Source organism: Trichomycterus rosablanca, chromosome 6, assembly GCF_030014385.1.
Source record: "Trichomycterus rosablanca isolate fTriRos1 chromosome 6, fTriRos1.hap1, whole genome shotgun sequence".
Classification (NCBI taxonomy): Eukaryota; Metazoa; Chordata; class Actinopteri; order Siluriformes; family Trichomycteridae; genus Trichomycterus; species Trichomycterus rosablanca.
In genome coordinates, this window is record NC_085993.1 from 8,949,326 (window position 1) to 8,974,845 (window position 25,520).

At 40.1% G+C, this 25,520-nt stretch overlaps 1 protein-coding gene across 1 annotated transcript in view; it reads right to left on the minus strand.

The window, feature by feature from the left end:
- LOC134316862 (alpha-1,6-mannosylglycoprotein 6-beta-N-acetylglucosaminyltransferase B-like) overlaps window positions 1-25,520 on the minus strand; it is a 162,996-nt gene that overhangs the window by 85,457 nt on the left and 52,019 nt on the right. Inside the window, exons 4-7 of the mRNA XM_062997371.1 lie at window positions 18,210-18,319; window positions 13,405-13,481; window positions 11,941-12,111; window positions 10,005-10,169 (exon numbers count right to left, since the gene is read on the minus strand). Coding sequence (XP_062853441.1) covers window positions 10,005-10,169; window positions 11,941-12,111; window positions 13,405-13,481; window positions 18,210-18,319 — 523 coding nt within the window. The remainder of the gene's footprint in view (window positions 1-10,004; window positions 10,170-11,940; window positions 12,112-13,404; window positions 13,482-18,209; window positions 18,320-25,520) is intronic.

The window sequence follows — 25,520 nt, forward strand, 5'->3', positions numbered from 1 at the left end:
TCACCCATGAATTGTTGTGGGATAAAAATAACTGAATGCTGTGAAGTTCTGACATCACACATAAAGATTTTTCAACCAGTTCCTTCGAGAAACACAACACAGACGGATCTGCCAACGTTTGCGAGGGAGCGGTTTGCAGCTGGATGAAGATGTGTATCTTTACAACTGATCGCTGAAACATTTGCTGAAAACTAGGGTTGCTGTGGGGACAGTGGCACTTGGAAACACTGAACCCAGGGCAGAAGTACATCCTACAAAGCAACACACACAGGGTCTGTCTAAAAACTTAGTGAGCTCTCTACATAGACAACATTTTACATCATCCTACGTGCTCCAGAGTAGAAGGCTACACAGAGGTAGATGTTAGCTGGCATGCTAGAGGGTTGTGCCACCTCAGCCCATTGGGTTTTTTTTCTATTTATTTCTGCATTTTTTTTAGCTGCTGGGAATCTCAATTGCATCTGAGGAAGGTGTATTTGCCTGCTCCACACGTAGTCCAACCCCTTCTTTTTCACCCGTGCTTACGTATATTTGTACATGCGGATCATCCAATTCTGCACAGGCGCCTTGGTCTGCTAACCAGGGTCCCTGCTCAGCGTTTGAAGACCCCACCCACTTATTCTGACCTTTTCCCACCCAGCAGACTCGGTGGCCAATTTTGTCTGCTTTAGGCACTGCCAACTGTGCCCGCTAGATGGCGCCCAGCCGACCGGTAGCAGAGCCGAGATTTGAACTGGGGTGTTCAGAATCTCAGCTCTGGTGTGCTATCAGAATATCCCACTGCACCACCTGGGCCCATAGCCCATTGGTTTGAATGACCTGTGAGTTTGGTGTTTTATTAGAATCCTCTCTACTTAGGCAGCTACATAGGTAGGCAGTAGGAGTAGGGAGCAAGGCAGCTCACTAGGTTTTCAGACAGACCCACACTCTCTCATTACATTTACAGCATTGTGACCGTCTGTATACAGTCCAAGCAATTGAGGTCCAAGCAATTGCTCAAAAGCCCAAAGGTTTGAACCAGCAACCTTTCGATTACTAGTCCATTAGCTTAACCTCTGAGCTACCACTGCTGAGCTACTTACTCACCCACATCTAGAAGCAATTTAGAGCAGCAAATCCACCTTTGGCACAGTGTGAGGGATGCAGAGTAGGTACAGAAAAGTCACACGGACATGCAAAACCTTCCACAAATATTCATCAGAGATCAGGACCAATACCTGTTGGTGCTGCTCAGTAACATGGGTTCTGAGAATCTGGGTTCAATCCTTGCCCTCAGGCCCTACTGTACACCTGAACTGGTGTATAGTAAGTAGGTGAGTTAATGTGTGTGTGTGTGTGTGTGTGTGTGTGTGTGTGTGTGTGTGTGTACTTTACTTTTCTATCACCAGTCATGTAGAAGGTGGATTGGCTGGTCTAATTTTTCCCTAGGTGTAAGCAAATGTGTGCATGTGTATTGCCTTCAATGGACTGCCATCCTGTCCAGGGTTTTTCTATCAAGATAAAGCAGTTAGTAAATATAAATGAATGAATGAAGACTTATTTCACCTTTTGTTCTGACCTCAGTGCCCACCATGGTGAGTTTTCATCATTTGTAACAACTCATACAATAATACAAGTGCTGATCTTTGTCCATTTCTATCAAAAACCTTTCTGGACTAGCAGTCTCACCATCGTAAGATCAATAATGCCAAGCCTGAGTGCCTGAGTGCTGTGGAAGACCAGCGGAGCAGTCATATAAGAACGCTGTATGAAGAAGATAAGTTATCGAGAACACCACAAGAATCATCTGAGCTGATCAGCAACCAGCTCGATACACCTCGGCACTCCTGCCCACCGCTGACCTTTCATATTTCTGACAGTTTGCTTGAGCTGGATGAGGAATATTTTCTGGTGAAGAGTGTGTTATGAACTGTAATAGCTCAGAAACCCACAGGTCAGTGTTGCTTGTTGTAGATAATGATCTGGACCAGATCGAGCCTGGTGTCACGGTTTCAGAGAAAACATAGGTTGCCAACAGGGGAGCCTGCAAATCTGTAAGGAAGCAACAATAATAAATAGAAACACTTCCACCTGAAGCAAATTAACGACAACAGGTGACTGACAGCTAACTCCCTCTGACAGCCATATTTAACAAGACAGAAGGACATGATTTCCTAACCGATCCCCCCAGACAGTCTCCACAGCAGGTGGTCCCATTACAAGCTGTCTATGTTAAATATTGCAAGAGGTGGGCAGGCACAGCATCTGCTGCAACCTCCAGAGAAACGTGGCACATCAAACAGGAAATGATGTCTCAAAACTTCACTTGGTGCTCATGAATTCTCCACATGTGACCTGAGTCTGACTGATTGCATGACAAATCAACCTTGAATACTTGCACAGAGAATTCCTGTCGTCAGAGTGTTTTTTTTAATTATTATTTATTAGATCACGTATCTGGAGGTCGTGTCAGTATGCAAGTAGACTAACCTCAATCAAAAACTCATTAGCAGCTTGTCAACAGGATTTGGCGGTTCAGAAATGTGTGTTCTTATTAACGCCATGGATTTGATTAACTAAGATCTTAAACAAACACTGCTAATTTGCCTACACAGTCTAACAGCTTGAATGTCAACAGTAGGGCGTTGTAGTTATTTACTTAGAATGACTGTGCAGTTACAAATAACTCAACACTTCATATTATTCATATTATTTATTTATAAATATTTAACATCAACTTGAGTTAAAATTTTCTGTACAGGTTTGTTTAAGCACGCAACATTAATGATTTCTGGACATTACCTGCTTGTTTCAGGTTATATAAAAGCATCTCTATTTGGCTCAGGTCAAAAATTTGGCCAATCTAAGACTTTAATTGTGTTTATGCCTTTTAGATGTGCTGTTTTTACATTTTGGATCATTATCCTGGTCATGATTGATTTATAACCATCCTTGTAATCAGAGATGGGTAAGTAAGTCGCACACACAGCGACTTCAGACTCGACTCGGACTCATTTTGAATGACTCAGACTCGACTCTGTCCCTAGCGTCAGCATGTGCTAACATGAGTAACGTGTGACAATTTTATTTATATAAACACATGCATCTCCGCACATATTTTGATATTTTGATTTGGGACACAGCCTCTTCTTTTCACGCATCATAAAATGGTGGAATACCCTACGTAGTGCACTTCACAGAAACAGCTGGGGTGAATGGAACGCTCCTACAGAATTGGCACTAATGGTTGAAAGAGCGCTTTCTGAACCAATCAGACCTTTTGATTTTAATTTTTAGTAAGCAATGCTGTATTTGCATTTATTCCGTTTGCGTCAGACAGATGATGTGTTAATGAAACGCTTGATTGGCTTTCTAACGAGTTCGTGTTTTACTTCACAACCGGGAAAAGTTTGGAGGTTTTTAATTATAAGCACATTTACAAAATAATGGATTATATTCCTAATAGGACACACGGTTATAAATTTAATAGCATCTGGAGGAACATAAGCTAAGGTAAGCAGTGGTTATGATTATTTTTTGCTGTGTTTTAGATTTTGGCCGCTGTGCCGTGATTTATTGTGGGCTTTTGTTTTGCAATGAAAACAAAACGTATCAGTTGAAGCTTTAACTGGTACCTTCTTGTTACGGAAATTACATTCATTTGTACAATGACTAAAAAAGTAAAGGCACTAAGTAAAACGGCAAAATACAGTCGCTAATCTGTTGTTGTTTTTTATCTGAACTTACTTATTTGTTTATTTCTACACTACATTTCCAATATATGTTTTGTGTGGATTATATTGACTCGTGACTTGACTTGGACTCTAGTCTAAAGACTTGTGACTTGACTCAGACTCTAGTCCAAAGACTTGTGACTTGACTCGGACTCATATTTTGTTACTAGTGAACATCTCTGCTTGTAACAGGGCGGGTAACGCCTCGGCACCGTCAAAAATAAAATGAACCCAAGTGTTAATGTTTAACCAAAGTAGAAGAAACTGTAGCTAAAAAGTCACTAACACAAAACAGAATGATCTGAAATAAATTAGGTGGAGAAATTAATAAAAACCAAGTAACAAATGACAGATACAAAAACATCTGCAGCTGCAACTGGGAAAATGGATAGAACAGAGATAGTGCAGAAGTGAGATATAACAATCACAATATGCTCCATCTCCAAGAAAGAGAAGTTTCAGAACTTGCTGATGTAGCCATGCAAGAGTAGAACTCAAACCCAACCATCTGACACATGAGATGGATATACAGTGGGATCTGCTCCAGAAAAGGGACATCACGTCACCTCTGGGGCTATCCGCTCTACCAGGGCAGTTCCATCAAGATGCCCAAAATGCAGTGACACCAAGGTGAGTGCTGTATCTTTAGATATAGAATGCTGGCCTCGCACACCAACAGAAAACAAGACTAGACCAAGCAGCCCGGTGCCACTGTTTCAAAGAAAAGCAGGTTTACCAGACAAGGGAGCTGGTAAAACTGAGAGGGAGAAACCGTGATACACACCGATCAGCCATAACAATAAAACCACCTCGTTGTTCCTACACACTTTGTCCATTTTATCAGCTCCATTTTCCATATAGAAGCACTTTGTAGTTCTACAATTACTGACTGTAGTCCATCTGTTTCTCTGCATGCTCTGTTAGCCCCCTTTCATGCTGTTCTTCAATTGTCCGGACTCTCCCAGGACCACAACAGAGCAGGTATTTGGGTGGTGGATCATTCTCAGCACTGCAGTGACACTGACATGGTGGTGGTGTGTTAGTGTGTGTTGTGCTGGTATGAGTGGGTAAGACACAGCAGTGCTGATGGAGTTTTTAAACACCTCACTGTCACTGCTGGACTGAGAATAGTCCACCAACCAAAAACATCCAGCCAATAGCGCCCCGTGGGCAGCGTTCTGTGACCACTGATGAAGGTCTAGAAGATGACCAACTCAAACAGCAATAGATGAGCGATCGTCTCTGACTTTACATCTACAAGGTGGACAAACTAGGTAGGAGTGTCTAATAGAGAGTGGACAGTGTGTGGACACGGTATTTAAAAACTCCAGCAGCGCTGATGTGTCTGATCCACTCATACCAGCATGACACACACTAACACACCACCACCATGTCATTGTCACTGCAGTGTTGAGAATCATCCACCACCTAAATAATACCTGCCCTGTGGGGGTCCTGATAATTGAAGAACAGGGTGAAGGCAGGTTAAACAGGTATGTAGAGAAAAAAATAGACTACAGTCAGTAATTGTAGTACTACAAAGTGCTTCTATATGGTAAGTGGAGCTGATAAAATGGACAGTGAGTGTAGAAACAAGGAGGTGGTTTTAATGTTATGGCTGATCAGTGTATAGAAGAACTTCCACCTGGAGCAATTTAACCCTTATGAGGCGCAGGCGATTATCAATCAAGAGTTCACTTCCCTGCCCACTCTGCCGGCCAAAAGGCATCACAGAAGGACACGACTCTTAACGTGGCTTACAGCCTAATTCATTCAGTAAATGAACCACATTACATATCCTGCTATTAAGGCTAAAACCTTTCTGCTGTTAGTCAGCACATTTTTATTGCACACAGTTTTCCACCAAAGTAGTGTTTGTGTACGTTCTTACCTCTGAGTACAATGTTACAAAGTGTGTAGAACTTTGTGAACGTCTCTCCAGTGGTTTCAAGGGCTCAGGCTGGTAAAAATGACCTGTTTGTGCAGCCTGGCACCGCGGCTAATGATGCTCGACGAGTTAGTCCCTGACCAGCTGGATGCGTCCACAAACGTGGGCTATTGGGAGCCATGCAGGGAGTGTGTGTTCTTCACCAAACACACCTTCATAATGAGAATGGATGGTTGTGTTTATATGAAAAAAAAAAAACACCTCCCATCTGAATCTGCCTCCACCGACTGAGCTCGGTCTAACTCTCTCCATCCTGCTAGCCAGTACGCCTAATGCTAATCAGCTCAGATTAATCACTTTGCTTGTACGTTTTATGATCTATAAAAAAGCTTCCTGGTCATGAGGGATGCTGGGAAATGGAGTGCAGCGAGGCCTGAATGGCTTCCATAAATGTCGGGCATGGTTAACGGCAGGGGCGGCCCCATAAATCTCTTTACTTCTGTGGCGCCACTTTCAGACCCTGCTAGGCTTCTCAGTAATGGACTAAACGCCAGTGCTCGGAGAATGGAAGCAACACCCCCTTCACGCTTATCTGGTGCAGGGATCTCATTTTGCAATTACACCCTATGTTCCCCTTCCAGACTGATCCGTTATCTGCAGCAGACGGCAAATTGGCCCTGACTCAATGCCTGTACCTAATTGCGGATGATAAAGAGCGTTGGACAGGCAAAAGAAAGCAGACGTTACAGCTGCTGTTGAGATAGCACATAGGCTAAGTGGATAAAAAATCAATTTTGTAAATCTGGGGAGAGCGACCAGGGCAGGCGGCACACATTTTAGCATTGTTAACTTGTTTACAATGTCCAGGCTATTGAGCGATGCAACAAACAAGAGAACTTTAACTTAAAAGAACCAGACCCTAACTTTAGTCTGGACACCTGACAGTGAGCTTGTCGGACACCATATTCCAAAACCATGGTCATTAATATGGAGTAGGTCCCCCGTCTTTGTGGCTATAAAAACCTTTACTCATCTGGAAAAAGTAGCATTTGTAAAATCAAGCAGTCATGTTAGATGAGAAAGCCTGGCTACATTCCAATTCATTCCAAAACTGTTCTAAGTGTTTTAAGGTCTAAGGGTTCTAAAGTCTGTGTGGCCTATTTTTATTATTATTTACTGAGGGTCTGTGTGGCCCCCATTTATTGATATTTACTGAGAGTCTGTGTGGCTCCCATTTATTGATATTTACTGAGAGTCTGTGTGGCTCCCATTTATTGATATTTACTGAGAGTCTGTGTGGCCCCATTTATTGATATTTACTGAAAGTCTGTGTGGCTCCCATTTATTGATATTTACTGAGAGTCTGTGTGGCTCCAATTTATTGATATTTACTGAGAGTCTGTGTGGTCCCATTTATTGATATTTACTGAGAGTCTGTGTGGCTCTGGGTCTGTGTGGCCCCCATTTATTGATATTTACTGAGAGTCTATGTGGCTCTGGGTCTGTGTGGCCCCCATTTATTGATATTTACTGAGAGTCTGTGTGGCTCTGGGTCTGTGTGGCCCCCATTTATTGATATTTACTGAGAGTCTGTGTGGCTCTGGGTCTGTGTGGCCCCCATTTATTGATATTTACTGAGAGTCTGTGTGGCCACCATTTATTGATATTTACTGAGTCTGTGTGGCTCTGGGTCTGTGTGGCCCCCATTTATTGATATTTACTGAGAGTCTGTGTGGCTCCCATTTATTGATATTTACTGAGAGTCTGTGTGGCTCTTGGTCTGTGTGGCCCCCATTTATTGATATTTACTAAGAGTCTGTGTGGCCCCATTTATTGGTATTTACTGAGAGTCTGTGTGGCCCCATTTATTGATATTTACTGAGATTCTGTGTGGCTCTGGGTCTGTGTGGCCCCCATTTATTGATATTTACTGAGAGTCTGTGTGGCTCTGGGTCTGTGTGGCCCCCATTTATTGATATTTACTGAGAGTCTGTGTGGCCACCATTTATTGATATTTACTGAGTCTGTGTGGCTCTGGGTCTGTGTGGCCCCCATTTATTGATATTTACTGAGAGTCTGTGTGGCTCCCATTTATTGATATTTACTGAGAGTCTGTGTGGCTCTTGGTCTGTGTGGCCCCCATTTATTGATATTTACTAAGAGTCTGTGTGGCCCCATTTATTGGTATTTACTGAGAGTCTGTGTGGCCCCATTTATTGATATTTACTGAGATTCTGTGTGGCCCCATTTATTGATATTTACTGAGATTCGGTGTGGCCCCATTTATTGATATTTACTGAGAGTCTGTGTCCCCCCATTTATTGATATTTACTGAGAGTCTGTGTGGCCCCATTTATTGGTATTTACTGAGAGTCTGTGTGGCTCCCATTTATTGATATTTACTGAGAGTCTGTGTGGCCCCATTTATTGATATTTACTGAGAGTCTGTGTGGCTCCCATTTATTGATATTTACTGAGAGTCTGTGTGGCCCCATTTATTGGTATTTACTGAGAGTCTGTGTGGCCCCATTTATTGATATTTACTGAGAGTCTGTGTGGTCCCATTTATTGATATTTACTGAGAGTCTGTGTGGTCCCATTTATTGATATTTACTGAGAGTCTGTGTGGCTCTGGTTCTGTGTGGCCCCATTTATTGATATTTACTGAGAGTCTGTGTGGCTCTGGGTCTGTGTGGCCCCATTTATTGATATTTACTGAGAGTCTGTGTGGCCCCATTTATTGATATTTACTGAGAGTCTGTGTGGCTCTGGTTCTGTGTGGCCCCATTTATTGATATTTACTGAGAGTCTGTGTGGCTCTGGGTCTGTGTGGCCCCATTTATTGATATTTACTGAGAGTCTGTGTGGCCCCATTTATTGATATTTACTGAGAGTCTGTGTGGCTCTGGTTCTGTGTGGCCCCATTTATTGATATTTACTGAGAGTCTGTGTGGCTCTGGGTCTGTGTGGCCCCATTTATTGATATTTACTGAGAGTCTGTGTGGCTCTGGGTCTGTGTGGCCCTCATTTTACTATATTTTCTTTTAGTTTTTCATGTTCTTAATTTTTATCTCTCTTATTTTAATTCTCTTAATTGTAACTAAATGTTTGCAAGAAGTCATTCTGAGATTGTAGATCTCAGGAATGTTTTAATGCTTTTAATTTTTCCTTTTGTAAAGCACTTTGAATTGCCACTGTGTATGAAAGGTGCTATACAAATAAACTTGCCTTGCCTTGCCTAAGGGTTGAAGTCAGAGTTATGTGCATGCCACTGGGGCTCAGAGATGATCGCTCATCTATCGCTGCTGTTTGAGTTGGTCATCTTCTAGACCTTCATCAGTGGTCACAGGACGCTGCCCACGGGGAGCTGTTGTCTGGATATATTTGGTTGGTGGACTATTCTCAGTCCAGGAGTGACAGTGAGGTGTTTAAAAACTTCATCAGCACTGCTGTGTCTTATCCACTCATACCAGCACAACACACACTAACACCACCACCATGTCAATGTCACTGCAGTGCTGAGAATCATCCACCACCCAAATAATACCTGCTCTGTAGTGGTCCTGGGAGAGTCCTGACCATTGAAGAACAGCATGAAAGGTGGCTAACAAAGCATGCAGAGAAACAGATGAACTACAGTCAGTATATGGTAAGTGGAGCTGATAAAATGGACAGTGAGTGTAGAAACAAGGAGGTGGTTTTAATGCTATGGCTGATCGGTGTATGTTTAAAATTTTTTGCTACACCTATTACTAACAGAAAAAAAAACATGCAAAACAAATTATATGCCTTCAAATTTGCATGAACAGTTTGGAAAAGTCATTTTCCTGTTCCAGCAAGTCTGTGATGTCCATACCACAATCTATTTAAATTGGGATTGGGAGTTAGGCTTTCTCACACAACGCCTATGTCTGACCTAGCAAATGCTCTTTCGAATAAATCACACAAAAAAAAAAGCACAAATGTTCACAGACACAATCCAAAACCCTGGGAAAAGCCTTTGCAGAGGAGTGGAGGCTGTTACAGCTGTAAAGGGGGATCCATATCACTGCCCATGGTCCCTGGTTCCCACCACTGTTGGACCCCTGAGCAACCTTAACCCTCCATTGCTTGACTGTAATTAGCTATAACTGTAAGCAGCTTTGGATAAAGGTGTCTGCTAAATTCCATAAATGTAAAACGCATTTTTGAGTCCACATACTTTTGGCCATTTTTGGCCTCTTAAACAAGTGTTCAAAGGAATAAATCATCCTACAGTTCAGTTATTTAAAATGTAATTTCTGCTTCTGACCTAAAACTTGTTTTACTGCCTGAATCACACGCCTGCTGGGTAAAACCAATCACAGCACCACATCTTGGCAGTTATAGAATCAAACTGCAAGAGAGAAAAAAACATGTCTTACTTTCTTTTGCTCCCTCCAGCGTTGGTGTAATTTTAGATCGAGTCTCTGGGCGGCTGTGGCCCACTGCGATGCCAACCTGCGAATCCGTCGCTTCATGAAACTCAGGGACTCTTTTCCTGTGCCAACCTGGCCCAACAGAGCGCTGAGATCTGTACGAAACGCTGCCTGAAAATATAGAAGAGAAACATGATCATCATATTGTGGTCATTATAGAAGGTAAAAATGTGTATGGGACTGAATGGGGCAACAGTTTAGGGGAGGACCTTTCCTGTCCCAGCATGACTGTGTCCTTGTGCACAAAGCAAGCTCTATAAAGACATGAAGAAAGCTCAGTTTAAAGTAACTCTAGTAGCCTGCACAGAGCCCTGACCTCAGCCCCACTAAAGAGCTTTGAAAATACTTGGAACATCAGTTGAGGCTTTCTTGACCAACATCAGTGCCAAGCCATACAAATGCTCTTTTGATTGTATGGGCACAAATTCCCACAGACATATGACATGTCTTGTGAGAAGTTGTTTTCAAAGGAATGACTGTTGTTAGCTAAAAAGGTCACATAGAGGTCACACTATGATTTTCAGACTTGCGACAGGTCTGGCTTCACTGGAAAACACTGGACGCAAGGAAGAAATACCCTGGACACAGTGCCAATCCATCACAGAGCTTTGGCTATTCATCCACCCCTCAGACCAATCATGTCTGTGTAGATGACCAAATGGCCGAAAGCCCTGCTGGAATCTAGGTGGGCTGGTATAATAGACCGCTGTGCCATCCGAGCGACACAAATGCTCTTTTGACTGAATGGGCACAAATTCCCTACAGACATACACCGATCATCCATAACATTAAAACCACCTCCTTGTTTCTACCCTCACTGTCTATTTTATCAGCTCCACTTACTGTACCATATAGAAGCACTTTGTAGATCTACAATTACTGACTGTAGTCCATCTGTTTCTCTACGTACTTTTTTAGCCTGCTTTCACCCTGTTCTTCAATGGTCAGGACTCTCCCAGAACCACTACAGAGCAGGTATTATTTGGGTGGTGGATCTTTCTCAGCACTGCAGTGACACTGACATGGTGGTGGTGTTAGTGTGTGTTGTGCTGGTATGAGTGGATAAGACACAGCAATGCTGATGGAGTTTTTTAACATCTCACTGTCACTGCTGGACTGAAAATAGTCCCCAAACCAAAAATATCCAGTTAACAACGCCCTGTTGGCAGCGTCCTGTGACAACTGATGAAGGTCTAGAAGATGACCAACTCAAACATCAGCAATAGATGAGCGATCATCTCTGACTTTACATCTACAAGGTGGACCAACTAGCTAGGACTGTCTAATAGAGTGGACAGTAAGTGGACCCGGTATTTAAAAACTCTAGCAGCGCTGCTGTGTCTGATCCACTCATACCAGCACAACACACACTAACACACCACCACCATGTCAGTGTCACTGAAGAGCTGAGAATGACCCACCACCCAAATAATACCTGCTCTGTGGTGGTCCTGTGGGGCTCCTGACCATTGAAGAACACGGTGAAAGCAGGTTAAAACAGTATGTAGAGAAACAGATGGAATACAGTCAGTAATTGTAGAAGTACAAAGTGCTTCTATATGGTAAGTGGAGCTGATAAAATGGACAGTGTGTGTAGAAACCAGGAGATGGTTTTAATGTTATGGCTGATCAGTGTATGACAGTCTTGTGAGGTCTTTTCAAATGAGTGGCTGTTGGTAGCTGAAAAGGTCACATAGAGGTCACTCTATTTTAAATCCATTTGGTTTTGAAATGGGATGTCCAACAAGCTCATGGTCAGGTGTCTAAATCCTTTTGGCCATGATGTTTGGTCAAAAAACATCTACTCATCTGACTCCAGCTGAATTATGCCATGTTAAAGTAACAGTTTACCGTTTACTTACAAAATAATAAAATCCTTTACCTGCCGTTTGGGTGAGTTTCTCTGCACTGGAGGTGTGGTGCTGTGGTTTCTCCAGGCCAGCGGGGGGCAGAACCATTCCACCTCACTGAGGTAAATTAGGAAGGAGCAATCAGAGCCGTCAACGCCATAAAAGGCGTAGCATGGATCGGATGTCCATCGTGCTCGCATCCACTACATCGTGAGAAAGAATCAAAGCAGTTATAAAAATGTCATTATATTGAGTGGTTGTTCTGAAGACTTTGCTTATCAGAAGTGTTTTTATTTGTCCGTCATTAATAATTTTTTAGATTTTTATGTTTTTTGATTTTTAGATCTGACTTCTGTTGAAAATGTATTGTGCAACATGACAAAGATAATCGGCTGACAACGTACACAGACTTTTGAGCAGCTGAAGTCTCATATCAGGCAAAAATGAAGAATAAATCCACCTGCAACACGGCAACAATTCATGTCCTCAGTTCTCAAACCATTAAAACATTTGGTTAATAAGAAAAGGGAGTAAACACACCTCTGTCCTAACTCTTTTGCAGTGTATTGCAGGAATCAATTTAGTTCTTAAAATTAGACCTTTTTAGTAAGGTCACAGGCTACATTCAGGCAAGGTCATAATCACTATATACACCAACCAGGCATACCATTATGACCACTGACAGGTGAAGTAAATAACACTGATTATCTCTTCATCACCTGTTAGTGGGTGAGATATATTAGGCAGCAAGTGAAAGGGCCAAATTGTGATGGCTTTGTGAGCATGTGTGTTGTGGTGGTATGAGTGGATCAGACACAGCAGCGCTGCTGGAGCTTTTAAATACCGTGTCCACTCCCTGTCCACTCTATTAGACACTCCTACCTAGTTGCTCCACCTTGTAGATGTAAACTCAGAGACGATTGTTTGCTGCTGTTTGAGTTGGTCATCGTCTAGACCTTCATCAGTGGCCACAGGACGCTGCCTACGGGGCGCTGTTGGCTGGATATATTTTTGGTTGGTGGACTATTCTGAGTCCAGCATTGACAGTGAGGTGTTTAAACACTCCACCAGCGCTGCTGTGTCTTATCCACTCATACCAGCACAACACACACTAACACACCACCACCATGTCAGTGTCACTGCAGTACTGAGAATGATCCATATAACACCCAAATAATACCTGCTCTGTGGTGGTCCTGACCATTGAAGAACAGCATGAAAGGGGGCTAACAAAGCATGTAGAGAAATAGATGGACTACAGTCAGTAATTGTAGAACTACAAAGTGCTTCTATATGGTAAGTGGAGCTGATAAAATGGACAGTAAGTGTAGAAACAAGGAGGTGGTTTTAATGTTATGGCTGGTCGATGTACATTTACTACTATGTAATAACAGTTTTATAAACCAATAGTATGTGCATTTTATTTTATCATGTTTATTTTAGGCCTTAAAAATAAAATACACTTCTGCACATTGTACACAGCTGTGTATACTTACATCTACTTTACTAGCACAGTCGGGGAAGTGTGGATCTTTGGGAACTTCACACTGACTCGATGTTTCATCTCTTACAACTGTGGAAAGAAAATATTTTGGGTTTTTTATCATCAGAAAAAAATGAACACAATTTAAAAGTGTTAATTGGTGTGCTGGGGTGGTACGCCACCTGACTGGTTGATTGCTCAACAGACACAACGAGCCATATCAGTGGTAGTAAAAGCCGGATGGGAAATTTTCTAATCGCCGCTGTACCAGCGACTCCTATTGAGTTGTGTGTGTTCTTCTCTGTGTGTGTTACAGCTCTTTTTAGAAATTATTTCTGACCGTGGAGTGTCTGTGTGAATCAGACACCTGCTGTGTGTTGTGCATGATGAAAAGGGTGACAATGCAGTGGAGGGAGAGAGGGTGCTAGAAATGTCCACATTTATAATAAGAAAACAGATACAATTTACTCAGATATTACTGTTAAAAGTTTATTCAGAAGCTGTTGTCTCCTCTTGGCTATAGTTATTCAAGTTTTTAAGTTATTTTCAAGTTTTTAAGTTATTTTGTAGATAATTGCTGTCATTGTGGTTCAGTGGAATCCTACAGCCTGCAGTCTTCTGAAGTCTACTTCATGGTAAAGTTCCAGTACTAGAAAATACAAGTACAAGAAGGAGACTTGCACATGAGACGCCATGAACCATCCATAATTCATCATGACAACATAGTAATGGTGGACAAAGCGTCTCATCTTTCTGTTCTATTTAAAACAAGAAGGCGAGAAATGGATATGTCATGATGACTAGACACCTAAGCAGGGATTCAGTTTCAGAGAATATTGATCAGTTCCAAATCACAGGTCCACATGTTTATTCCCAAGCAGCTTCAAAGTCAAATAAAGGCAAACAGGCAATTCAGGAAAATCAGAATCAGACAAGTGGAAAGAATCAAATCCATGTCTACTGGACCCATGATGCTCCATGATGACCACCCTCCAGTTGCATCACTATGATGCCATTCAAAAAACATAAAATATACTGTACATTTATTTTTATTTGCAACTGTTCTTCTATGACTGGATGATTGGAACACAAAACCTTTACCAATCTCCTTTAAAGTTTATTGCAGAAAATACAGAAAGTGGGAAAATAGATCACAGACCAACTTTGGCTCCAGAGATTATGTATACAAAAAACTTCCATAAGTTTTAAGTACATGGAACAGTTGTCTCTGTAACTTTATTCTGAGTAAAATTTTGGTAGTATGTTCATTAATTCAAGAACCACCAGGAAAAGGTCTGCCATAAATAGTAAGATGTCAAAATATGTGTCAATGTACACAATCCAGCACAGCAAGCTCACCATGGATTTTATAAATAGGTAAATTAATAAATAAATGATTAAATACACCAACCAGGCATAACATTATGACCACTGACGTGAAGTGAATAGCACTGATTATCTCTTTATTACGGCACCTGTTAGTGGGTGGGATATATTAGGCAGCAAGTGAACATTTTATCCTCAAAGTTGATGTGTTAGGAGCAGGAAAAATGGGCGAGCGTGAAGATTTGAGCAAGTTTGACAAACTCAGCCAAGACTCATTGATGCACATGGGGAGTGAACTCTGGCCTGTGTGGTCCGATCCAACAGACGAGCTACTGTAGCTCAAATTGCTGAAGAAGTTAATGCTGGTTCTGATAGAAAGGTGTCAGAATACACAGTGCATCACAGTTTGTTGTGTATGGGGCAGCAAAAGGGGGATCAACACAACATTAGGAAGGTGGTCATAATGTTACGCCTCATCTGTGTATAATAATAATAATAATAATAATAATAATAATAATAATAATGATTATAATAATAATACAGAATTAACTTAACTGTGCACAGTATCACCTACTCTATATGGACAAAAATATTTGGACACCCTTTTAATTCTTTTCATTCATGTTTCAGGTGTCCATACACTTTTATTTGTACAGAGTATGTTCAGGCAGCTTTTGGTTTATACCAGACCTGTTTGATGCAGATTTTTTGATTATATCGGACAAATTTCCTTTTAGCATAAGGGGAAAGTTGCTGGTTATTTTTCCTGACCTTAAAAAAGAAACCATCATTCCACATACTTTATAATGGCTACAGTCTGTAACGTGTTAGGGCTAGACAAGACAAGAGGGGGCGGACACACACACAGAGATGTAAAACAAAAGATATTTAATAATAACAAAAGAAACAAGACACAATACAAAATAGTCTCATATTTAGGATCCATAGCTGCCTTTTTATATACCCTATGCATCACCCCTAAACAATGTGCAGCTGTGGTTAATTACCTGGAGACCAATCATAATTGAGGGGGCGTTTACTTATCACAAAAACAAACACTTCAAACATGTGCTCCCGGAGTGGTGGGCGTGGCAGGTGCACCCCAGGAGCCCACAGAGACTGTATTTGTGACAAAGTCAAACTAGCACTATTTATATAGGCACAGAGAAGTCACACTGTATAACTGTTTGTTTGTATATTTTAGACCCAGTGGATTTTCAGAAGACCTAATAAAATAGTAAGAAACAAATATTAATGAATATTTTAGTTTTATTTGGACCTGCAAGTCTACATTAATGCCTCTGCAGACTGAACTCACAGTTCCTCCAAGCAGAACACCCACATCCCAACATTATTTACATTCATTCAGATCTGCACTTTTTTTATAGCGTGATTAGGTCAGAACAGTGGCCGTCGGCTCGATCAATAGCATCTGGAGAAGCAATAAAATGTAAATGTGAATTAAAAGCTTTAAATCTGCCTGGTCTGACCGAGCCCCGAACGCACTCTGCTTAATTTCGCTCTGCGGCTCGACGCCTACCATTTATTTCCATGAAACGTCCATGAGACTTCAAACCTACAAATCTCAGGCTGTGCGTCACTGCATAGTGCACTGCGTTATCACAAAGCAGAACACCAGTACTCGATTACATTTCACCAAACGTATGTATGCACATCCAGTATTTTTTCTGTACTGTTATCAAGGCTTACTTGATACTGTAGAGGTCAAAAGTTTAAATAAGTTTAAATACATGCTGGAAGTCTAATGATTTGTTATTTAATGTGGGTTTAATAAAACCTTTTGGATCAAAACTTTGCATACTGCAACTTGAAAAGTTCATTATTGTCTTTTACCTTTGTGGCAGGTCCTTAATTGCTAATTGCTTCCTTAGTATTTTATATTGACCATCATGTTATAAATACACCAACCAGGCATAACATTATGACCACTGACAGGTGAAGTGAATAACACTGATTATCTCTTCATCACGGCACCTGTTAGTGGGTGGGATTTATTAGGCAGCAAGTGAACATCTTATCCTCAAAGTTGATGTGTTCGAAGCAGGAAAAATGAACGAGCGTAAGGATTGAAGCGAGTTTGACAAGGGCCAAATTGTGATGGCTAGATGACTGGGTCAGAGCATCTCCAAAACTGCAGCTCTTGTGGAGTGTTCCCGATCTGCAGTGGTCAGTATCCATCAAAAGTGCTCCAAGGGAGGAACAGTGGTAAACCGGCGACAGGGTCATGGGCGGCCAAGGCTCATTGATGCATGTGGGGAGAGAAGGCTGACCTGTGTGGTCCAATCCAAAAGACGAGAAGTTAATCAAGGATCAAGGAGGGTTTATTGTCATTCACATCACATGTGGTACATGAGGTGGAACGAAATTATGACCCAAGGTCCCAGTTACACCCAATAAAATATCTAATATATACAATACAAAAGAATAATCATAGTATGAAAAATATTTACAAATAAAAAGTAGAAGTAAATGTAGCAATGTAAAAATGTAGAAATGTAAAAATGTAGAAATGTAAAAATGTAGAAATGTAGCAGCAACATGAACAATAAGAGTGCATTTAACTTATAAGCATGGGTAGTAGAACTGAGTAGCAGCATAATAAAGTGACCAAGTGCAAGGTGCAAAGACAGTGCTGGTTCTGATAGAAAGGTGTCAGAATAAACAGTGCAGCAAAAGGGGGACCAACACAATATTAGAAACGTGGTCATAATGTTATGCCTGATCGGTGTATAAACAATGCTAGACTGACCATGTCCATTAAACAATCCTACATGTGTTACAGTGTATAAGTCTAGAGAACTTTTAAAATACTTTTTAAAGAATAATAAAGTTGTCACATGATCATCTGGAACAGGGGCTTGAAGGTTGTTGTGCATGAATGAAGCCTAAGCTCCAAAATCAGCCCCTAAAGCTTAACTAAAAACTCTTTCTAAAAGCCTTCTGGTGGAAAGTTAGTGGCCGAGTTCTAGTGGCGCTCGGGTGGTGCAGCGTTCTACTTTGCTAGCCCATCATTGCTGAGATCTTGAATACGAATACCAGAAAGTGGTATCAGCCTGGCCTGGTGTCTAAACAGGCATAGTTTGTTGTGCCTGAGGGAGGTCCACTGGGACCCCTGTTGTCTGGTTGAAGTGCCTGCACTAGTGGTGGAGTATTAGCGGAGTACACCGTGTGTTAGACTCCATCACGAGCAAGTGAAAACAAGCGGCCTGTGACTATGAGCATGCCAGAGGGGACGTGTCACAGTCGGCTCTCCTCGGCCAGTGTGAGGGTGGTACAAGCAGCAAGAAAATTGCAATAGAATTAGCAATGATTAAATTGAAGGCAAAAAGTTAGTTAGATCGGGCTTTCAAATGACTCAACACCCAACAACACTGTACCTACGGCAGTGTACTCAAGGCTCTGTCCACTCCAAAGTTTGATATAAAGCCAGAACACGGAATAAATTATACTGGCATTAATGGTGAATGTTACCTCTTGATGCTGCCATGCTTTTCTGAAAAATCTGCTCCACTCGGACTGCCATGTTGGATACGTTTTGAGCGATGGCCTGAATTCTCTCCACCAGTCCTGCTGGCTGGATCCTGAAATGTAAACACACACCCACAAACACACAAAACAAACACACCCCTGAACATAATCCCACTGTTCACCGCATCTCAGATAGAAATGCTCTTTGTACAAACCTAAATTCCAAAGAAACATTGGGACAGTATGTAGAAATTAGAAGGTAATGTTTGGTAAACTATTTTAACATGTATTAAATAGAATAAGAATACAATAAGTAATGCTTTACCTTTTACTCTATTTTTTTAATTTAATATCTGCAACTGGATCCCTGGATCACAGTGGTAGTAGGCTAGCATTCTTTACCACTGCATCACAATCATAATAATAATTAATAATAACAATAATAATAATAATAATATTAAAAATAATAATAAGAATAGTAATAATAATAATAGTAGTAATAATAACAACAATAATAATTAATAATAATAGTAATAATATTATTAATAATAATTATAGTAATAATAATAGTAATAATAATTAATAGTAATAATAATAACAATAATAATAGTAATAATAATAATAATAATAGTAATAACAGTAATAATAATAATAATAATAATAACAATAATAATAATAATAATAATAATAATAATGATGATAATAATAATAGAAGTAGTAATAATAATAATAATAATAATAATCATAATTATTATTATTATGAAGCATTCTGAACAGAATTCCCAGGCTGTCAGATCACCCACTTTGGGAACCACTGATTTATACTGTGCTTATTTTTAATTGGCTGGCACAGGACAGCTCTATAGTGTAGCTCAGGGATGGTGACAGTTGTAGCTCAGTGGCTAAGGTACTAAACTAGTAATCGGAAGGTTGCCAGTTCAAGCCCCACCACCACCAAGTTGTCACTGTTGTGCCCCTGAGCAAAGCCTTTAACCCTCAATAGGTCAAATTGTATTCTGTCATAAATCCAGTCAAAGTTTACAACTCTAAATCATTGTGTCTGGCCATATAGTGTACGTATATGAAGTAGATGAAGGAAATAAAATTATAATCATAATAAAATAAAGCTGGGAGAATCCAGACAGGATTGAATGTCCTTGGTAGTGTGATGATCATTATCATGGTTGATCTAGCTGTTAGATGTGGACATGTTTCTGCCTGAGGATTTAAAGGCTTAGGAGAATAATCAGTCTAAAGGGAGAGGATAATTACTTTAGGGTTTAAAAAATCTTCAAAGTCAAGCACCGTTCAATGATATAACTTTAATATGCATTAATATGATATAAATTAATATGACATTTATTGTGGATGCACTTGTGTTCTGTCCTTTCTGGGCATATTTACATTTTTGTTAATCAGATTTTGTCTGATTAAGTCCCGTTGATCAGCAGACGTTTGGCTGCCAGGTCTGTTTTGAGGTCTGTATTGACATGTATAGACACATGATGCACCTTCCCTATACTGTTACTGATTTCCTTTACATAACTGATTAATTACACCTGTTAGCAATTGTTGTGGCTTAAACACATAAATTCAATAATTAGAATGAGGGTCCTAATACTTTTGTTCATATAGTGTATCACTCAATCAGGAATATTGCTTACAACATTAAGGGCTCAAACCCTACCACCACCAGACTAACACTTTTAGTCCCCTGAGCAGGGCAATTAATCTTTAGATGCCACCCATATGTCTAAGTATAAATATAAACAGACAGAGAAAACACAGCTAATTACTGAATTTACTTTATTTTCACTGTCTGATTTAGTGCATTATAAGACCATACAAGCTGCTAATGAGGTCTGTGAAAGTGCTTCATAATTACATGGTAGAATCTGTGATGCCGTTGTCTCTGCTCCACACAAGCGCTCGCTATTACCGAGTTCAGCTAATGAGCAGCCAAGAGTGGCTAATCATGAATAAAAGCTAGCAGAAAGCACTTAGCACAGTCTCACTTACACAATCCTAAGTGTTCACACACTATTAACAATGTTTGATGTTTAGACTAAATATATGGCTCTATCGGTCGACCTTTCATACTGTAAAAGTGCTAACAGCTTGCTACAAAAGTTCATCAGCAGGAACCGTTATTTAGCTTTAAAGCTAATGAGCAATAAGCAATAATAATTGTGAGTGAAAACTAGCTGGTAGCATTTTACACAACAAAGTTCTAACAAAGTAAAAATGTAAATATTAATGAATATGTCTGATAATTCTAATTAGAGCAAACATGACATTTGTTACTATTTTATAAATACTGTATATATGAAATCATCCTGAAACCTGATGTAAGGGACTCATGAAAATGATCACTGCTGTGATTGAGCTTTACACAGGAGCCGAAGGCAATTGTCATGGATTGTCACATGTGTAACCTACAACCTACAACCTGCAATGTTCCATATCCCTTTTGGCAGAGTAAAGAAAATTGTTAAAGAAACCAAAGTTTAATAATAACTTTTTAACTAATTACAATCTCATGTTTCGCTTGATCTTGGTCAGAATAGAATAGAATAGAATAGAATAAAAATAGAATAAAATAGAATAGAATAAAAAAGAACAAAACAGAACAGAACAGAACAAAGTAGAACAGAATAGAATAGAACCTGAAATGTTCTATGACTTTATTACAACAGTTTGTCAAAGTAAAGAAAATTGTTAATTAAAAAATTTTTTTTTTGTTTGTTTTACTATTGCTTGATCATGGTTAGAACAGAACAGAACAGAACAGAACAGAACAGAACAGAACAGAACAGAACAGAATAGAACAAAACCTGGAATGTTCTATGACTTTAATACAACAGTTTGGTAGAGTAAAGAAAATTGTTAATTAAAATAACCACATATTTAAGTTTAATCATTAACAATTATTGTTATTATTAATGATAATAATAATAATAATAACTTAATTTCATTTTTCATGTTTTACTATTGGTCAAAATAGAACAGAACAGAGCAGAACAACACAGAATAGAACATAATGTTAATAATAATAATAAAAATAATAATAATAATAATAATAATAATAATGATAAGTTGATCATGGTCACAATAGAATAGATAGAATATGACACCTTTATTTGTCATATATACACCTGTACAGTACAATAAAATTCTGTTTTACATATCCCAGCTTGTTTGGAAGCTGGGGTCGAGCACATGATCAGCCATTGTATGGCTTGTAGGACCTTACTCAAGACCCACTGTCAGGGTCGCGGTGGTCTTTTTTCCGCAGGACCATTGGGCACAATGCAGTAACACACCCCGGACAGAACACCAATCCATCACGGGGCCTCTTAGTTTCTTGGCTGATGAGATTGAAATTATTAAAAGCAAAAGTTTCCAGTATTTGCTCAGTTCACAAACAGAAACAAATTAACTCAGTATCGCGCGTCAGCAGATCCAAGCTCCGTCAAAGACTTCCCTGTCTCATACAAAACACTTGAGTAATCTCAGTAACGAGCTTGTCGATTGCACTGAGCAGAGTGAGTTCACTTCATGTCTTTAGAAAAGTCCAAAGTCAGCTCCCCTCGCTCTGTCTGATCGATCACGGCTAGCATCTGTTAATCTTTTGCATATTAGTGCTAACACACTGCTGAGTAGCAGGGATGCCAGGGAGCAAAGAGGGACTTCATTAGAGGGTTTAAAATGAAAGATACAGGCAACAAACAAATAATTAATGTTTAACATCACAGTTAAAGTCAAGGGTTGCCATACTGTACACTTCTGAGAGACCTGTAATATCAAGGCAGGTTGAGAACTTAACCATTTCTGCAACTGTTCTGTTTCTGTGACTGAATGATTGAAACACACTCTTTTATAAGTAGAGCTTTTTTATAAGCATGTGTGTGTGTGTGTGTGTGTGCCCTGTGATGGACTGGCAACCAGTCTGGGAACTGTCCTACCTTTTGCCTGATAAATTGTACCCACTGCAACCCTAAATAAGATAAAGAGGTGATAAAACAGACAATGAATGAATGTATGTACAAGGGATCTTTAAAAGGTTTCCTCACTTTTATAGTTTGGTTGGAAGCAGTGAGGGTGGGAGGGGTAGTAACTGGTCATGTCTGAAAGACTGAGAGATGCTTATAGTTTGGATTTAGTGCCATCTGATTTCCACCTTTTTGGATGCTCAAAGAAGCTTTAAGGGGAAGAAGATTTTCATGTGACAATGATGTGAAAGCAGCGCTGCATTAAGCTGTGCTCAACCAAAAACATTTTTGCTGATGGCATTAAAAATTTCCCCTTCCTTCCCTAACAGTCTCATCATCTATTTTCATTCATTAGTGAAAGCCTGCACTCGTAAATCAACCTTTTAAAGAGTTCAAAGAGTTTAAACACTCCTGACCTCAGCCTTACTGAACAGCTTTGGAATTAACTGGAACATCAATTGAGGCTTTTTTGACCATTATCAGTGCCCAGTGCCCCTAAATGGGCACAAATTCCCATATATAAATTCCCAAAGTCTTGTGAGAAGCCTTCTCAAGAGAATGGCTGTTGTTACAAATAAAAAAATTGCATACTGTAACTGTCACTCTATGCTAAGGAACGGCCAACAAACCAGTGCCGGTTCTAGACCATGTGAGGTGGGGGGGCCAGGCAGGGGCCAGAGGCTATGTTAGAGGGGCCAATTACTTTCTGCCCAAATGTGCATTGTGGAAGAGGAAACAGTCGATATTCAATAGAATTCAACATTTTATTTATGCAGTTTTCAGTCTAAAAACCCCTTAAAACTGTCAGACTGGAAAATGTGGGTTACTTGTCGCCGTGTGTTCGCAAGAGTGAGGTGACTTACTCATTAGGGGGGCCGTAGGGGGGGCCAAGCTGGTTGTCACAGGGGCACTGGCCCCCTCCTAGAACCGCCACTGCAACAAACTCACGGTCAGGTGTCCAAATACTTTTGGCTGTTTAGTGTATGTGTAATGATAATAGCTTAAAAAATTATATGTTTATAAGTGTATATTTTAAGCCTTTGAATTGTCCGATGATGCATTGATTATAATTTTAATCATGACTTACATATAGTGTATTATTAAACAGATTGGAACATCTCGTTACATTTCTCTAGCATGTTATTTAGAGTGCGTTTAATGCTCTTGTTTTACATGTAAGCGTGTCAGCGTATTCCCTGACAGGTCCATAGTTACGAACAACCCCACTCTCTAATCTGTGTCTCTACATGCTGTAACATGCAGAAAAAGAAGCTTACCTCACTGACTAATTTGTATCGACGGGCTTTGGGATTTTTCTATTTCACGCTCCAACCAAGTACCATGTAATTAGAACGTCTGCTGCCTGTTAACACTTTTCATCAGATTCAGAGAGACAGAGACAGCGAGACTGAGGATGAGAGTAAGGACGTTAAACCATGTTCATCAGTACATTTCGCTGGGCTTTACATCGTCATGCTCTTAAAGGCTGCTGTGAAAAAATCCCTGGTAAAATCAGCACTTCTAAACTGGATTAATGTTTGTTGCTGATCACAAAGCCTGCACAAATTTCCACAGACATACTTCAAAGTCTTGTGAGAAGTCTTCTCAGAACAGTGGCTGTTGTTAAACAGAAAAAAATCACACAGGTCGAGTATTTTAATACCAATTGTTTTTGAAATGGGATGTCCAACAAGCTCATGATCAGGTGTCCAAATATTTTTGGCCCTATAGTGTTCATACTTTAAAAGTGTATGCAAAATGTTGATTTTAACTAAACTTACACCGATCAGGCATAACATTAAAACCACCTCCTTGTTTCTACACTCACTGTCACATTTTATCAGCTCCACTTACCATATAGAAGGACTTTGTAGTTCTACAATTACTGACTGTAGTCCATCTGTTTATCTACATACCTTTTTATCCTGTCTTTACCCTGTTCTTCAATGGTCAGGACCCCCCACAGGACCACCACAGAGCAGGTATTATTTAGGTGGTGGATGATTCTCAGCACTGCAGTGACACTGACATGGTGGTGGTGTGTTAGTGTGTGTTGTGCTGGTATGAGTGGATCAGACACAGCAGCGCTGCTGGAGTTTTTAAATACCGTGTCCACTCACTGTCCACTCTATTAGACACTCCTACCTAGTTGGTCCACCTTGTAGATGTAAAGTCAGAGACAATCGCTCATCTATTGCTGCTGTTTGAGTTGGTCATCTTCTAGACCTTCATCAGTGGTCACAGGACGCTACCCACAGGGCGCTGTTGGGTGGATGTTTTTGGTTGGTGGACCAGCAGTGACAGTGAGGTGTTTAAAAACTCCATCAGCGCTGCTGTGTCTGATCCACTTATACCAGCACAACACACACTAACACACCACCACCATGTCAGTGTCACTGCAGTGCTGAGAATCATCCACCACCTAAATAATATCTGCTCTGTGGTGGTCCTGGGAGAGTCCTGACTATTGAAGAACACCATGAAAGGAGGCTAACAAAGCATGCAGAGAAATGGATGGACTACAGGCAGTAATTGCAGAACTACAAACTGCTTCTAAGTGGAGCTGATAAAATTGACAGCGAGTGCAGAAACAAGGAGGTGGTTTTAATGGTATGACTGATCGATGTACAGTATATCATAATTAACTGGGCAGTTGTTTTTGTAATAAATAATAAAATTAATATCATGATTACACAAAAATAAATATGCAAAGTTAAAGGGCTAATGAATGAATCTTACTACTACACTTAGATGCTAATGTAACAAGCCACTAGCACTTGTATTCTAGCCACTAGCCACAAATAGTAGTGATGTAACGAGCCACCAGTGTGAGGTCAGACTATGCTAAAATCAAACATTCAACATCTTTAATAGTGTGTGAACACTTTTAGCATTGTGTAAGCAAGACTGTGCTAAGTGATTTCTGCTAGCTGTTTTTTCATGATTAGCCACTCTTGGCTGCTCATTAGCCAGTACACAGTAATAGCGAGTGCTTGTGTGGAGCAGAGACGAAGCCATTACTGATTTTACCATGTAATTATGAAGCACTTCCACAGACCTCATTTACAACCTACAAACAAAAACCTTTATCAATTTGATCCGGGCTACATCTTCAGATTTTACAGCATTATTATTATATATATATTATATAACAAGATATTAACTTTCATGAATTTATGTTAATAATGATTCATATAATCAATCCAGTTCACCAGCTGTTACACACAAAAAAGTGGTAGTTACAATTTGGGAATAAATGATACATTTCTGGACTACTTTAAAGTGTCTTATGTAAAAGAAATAAACACAATTGACCAAATGC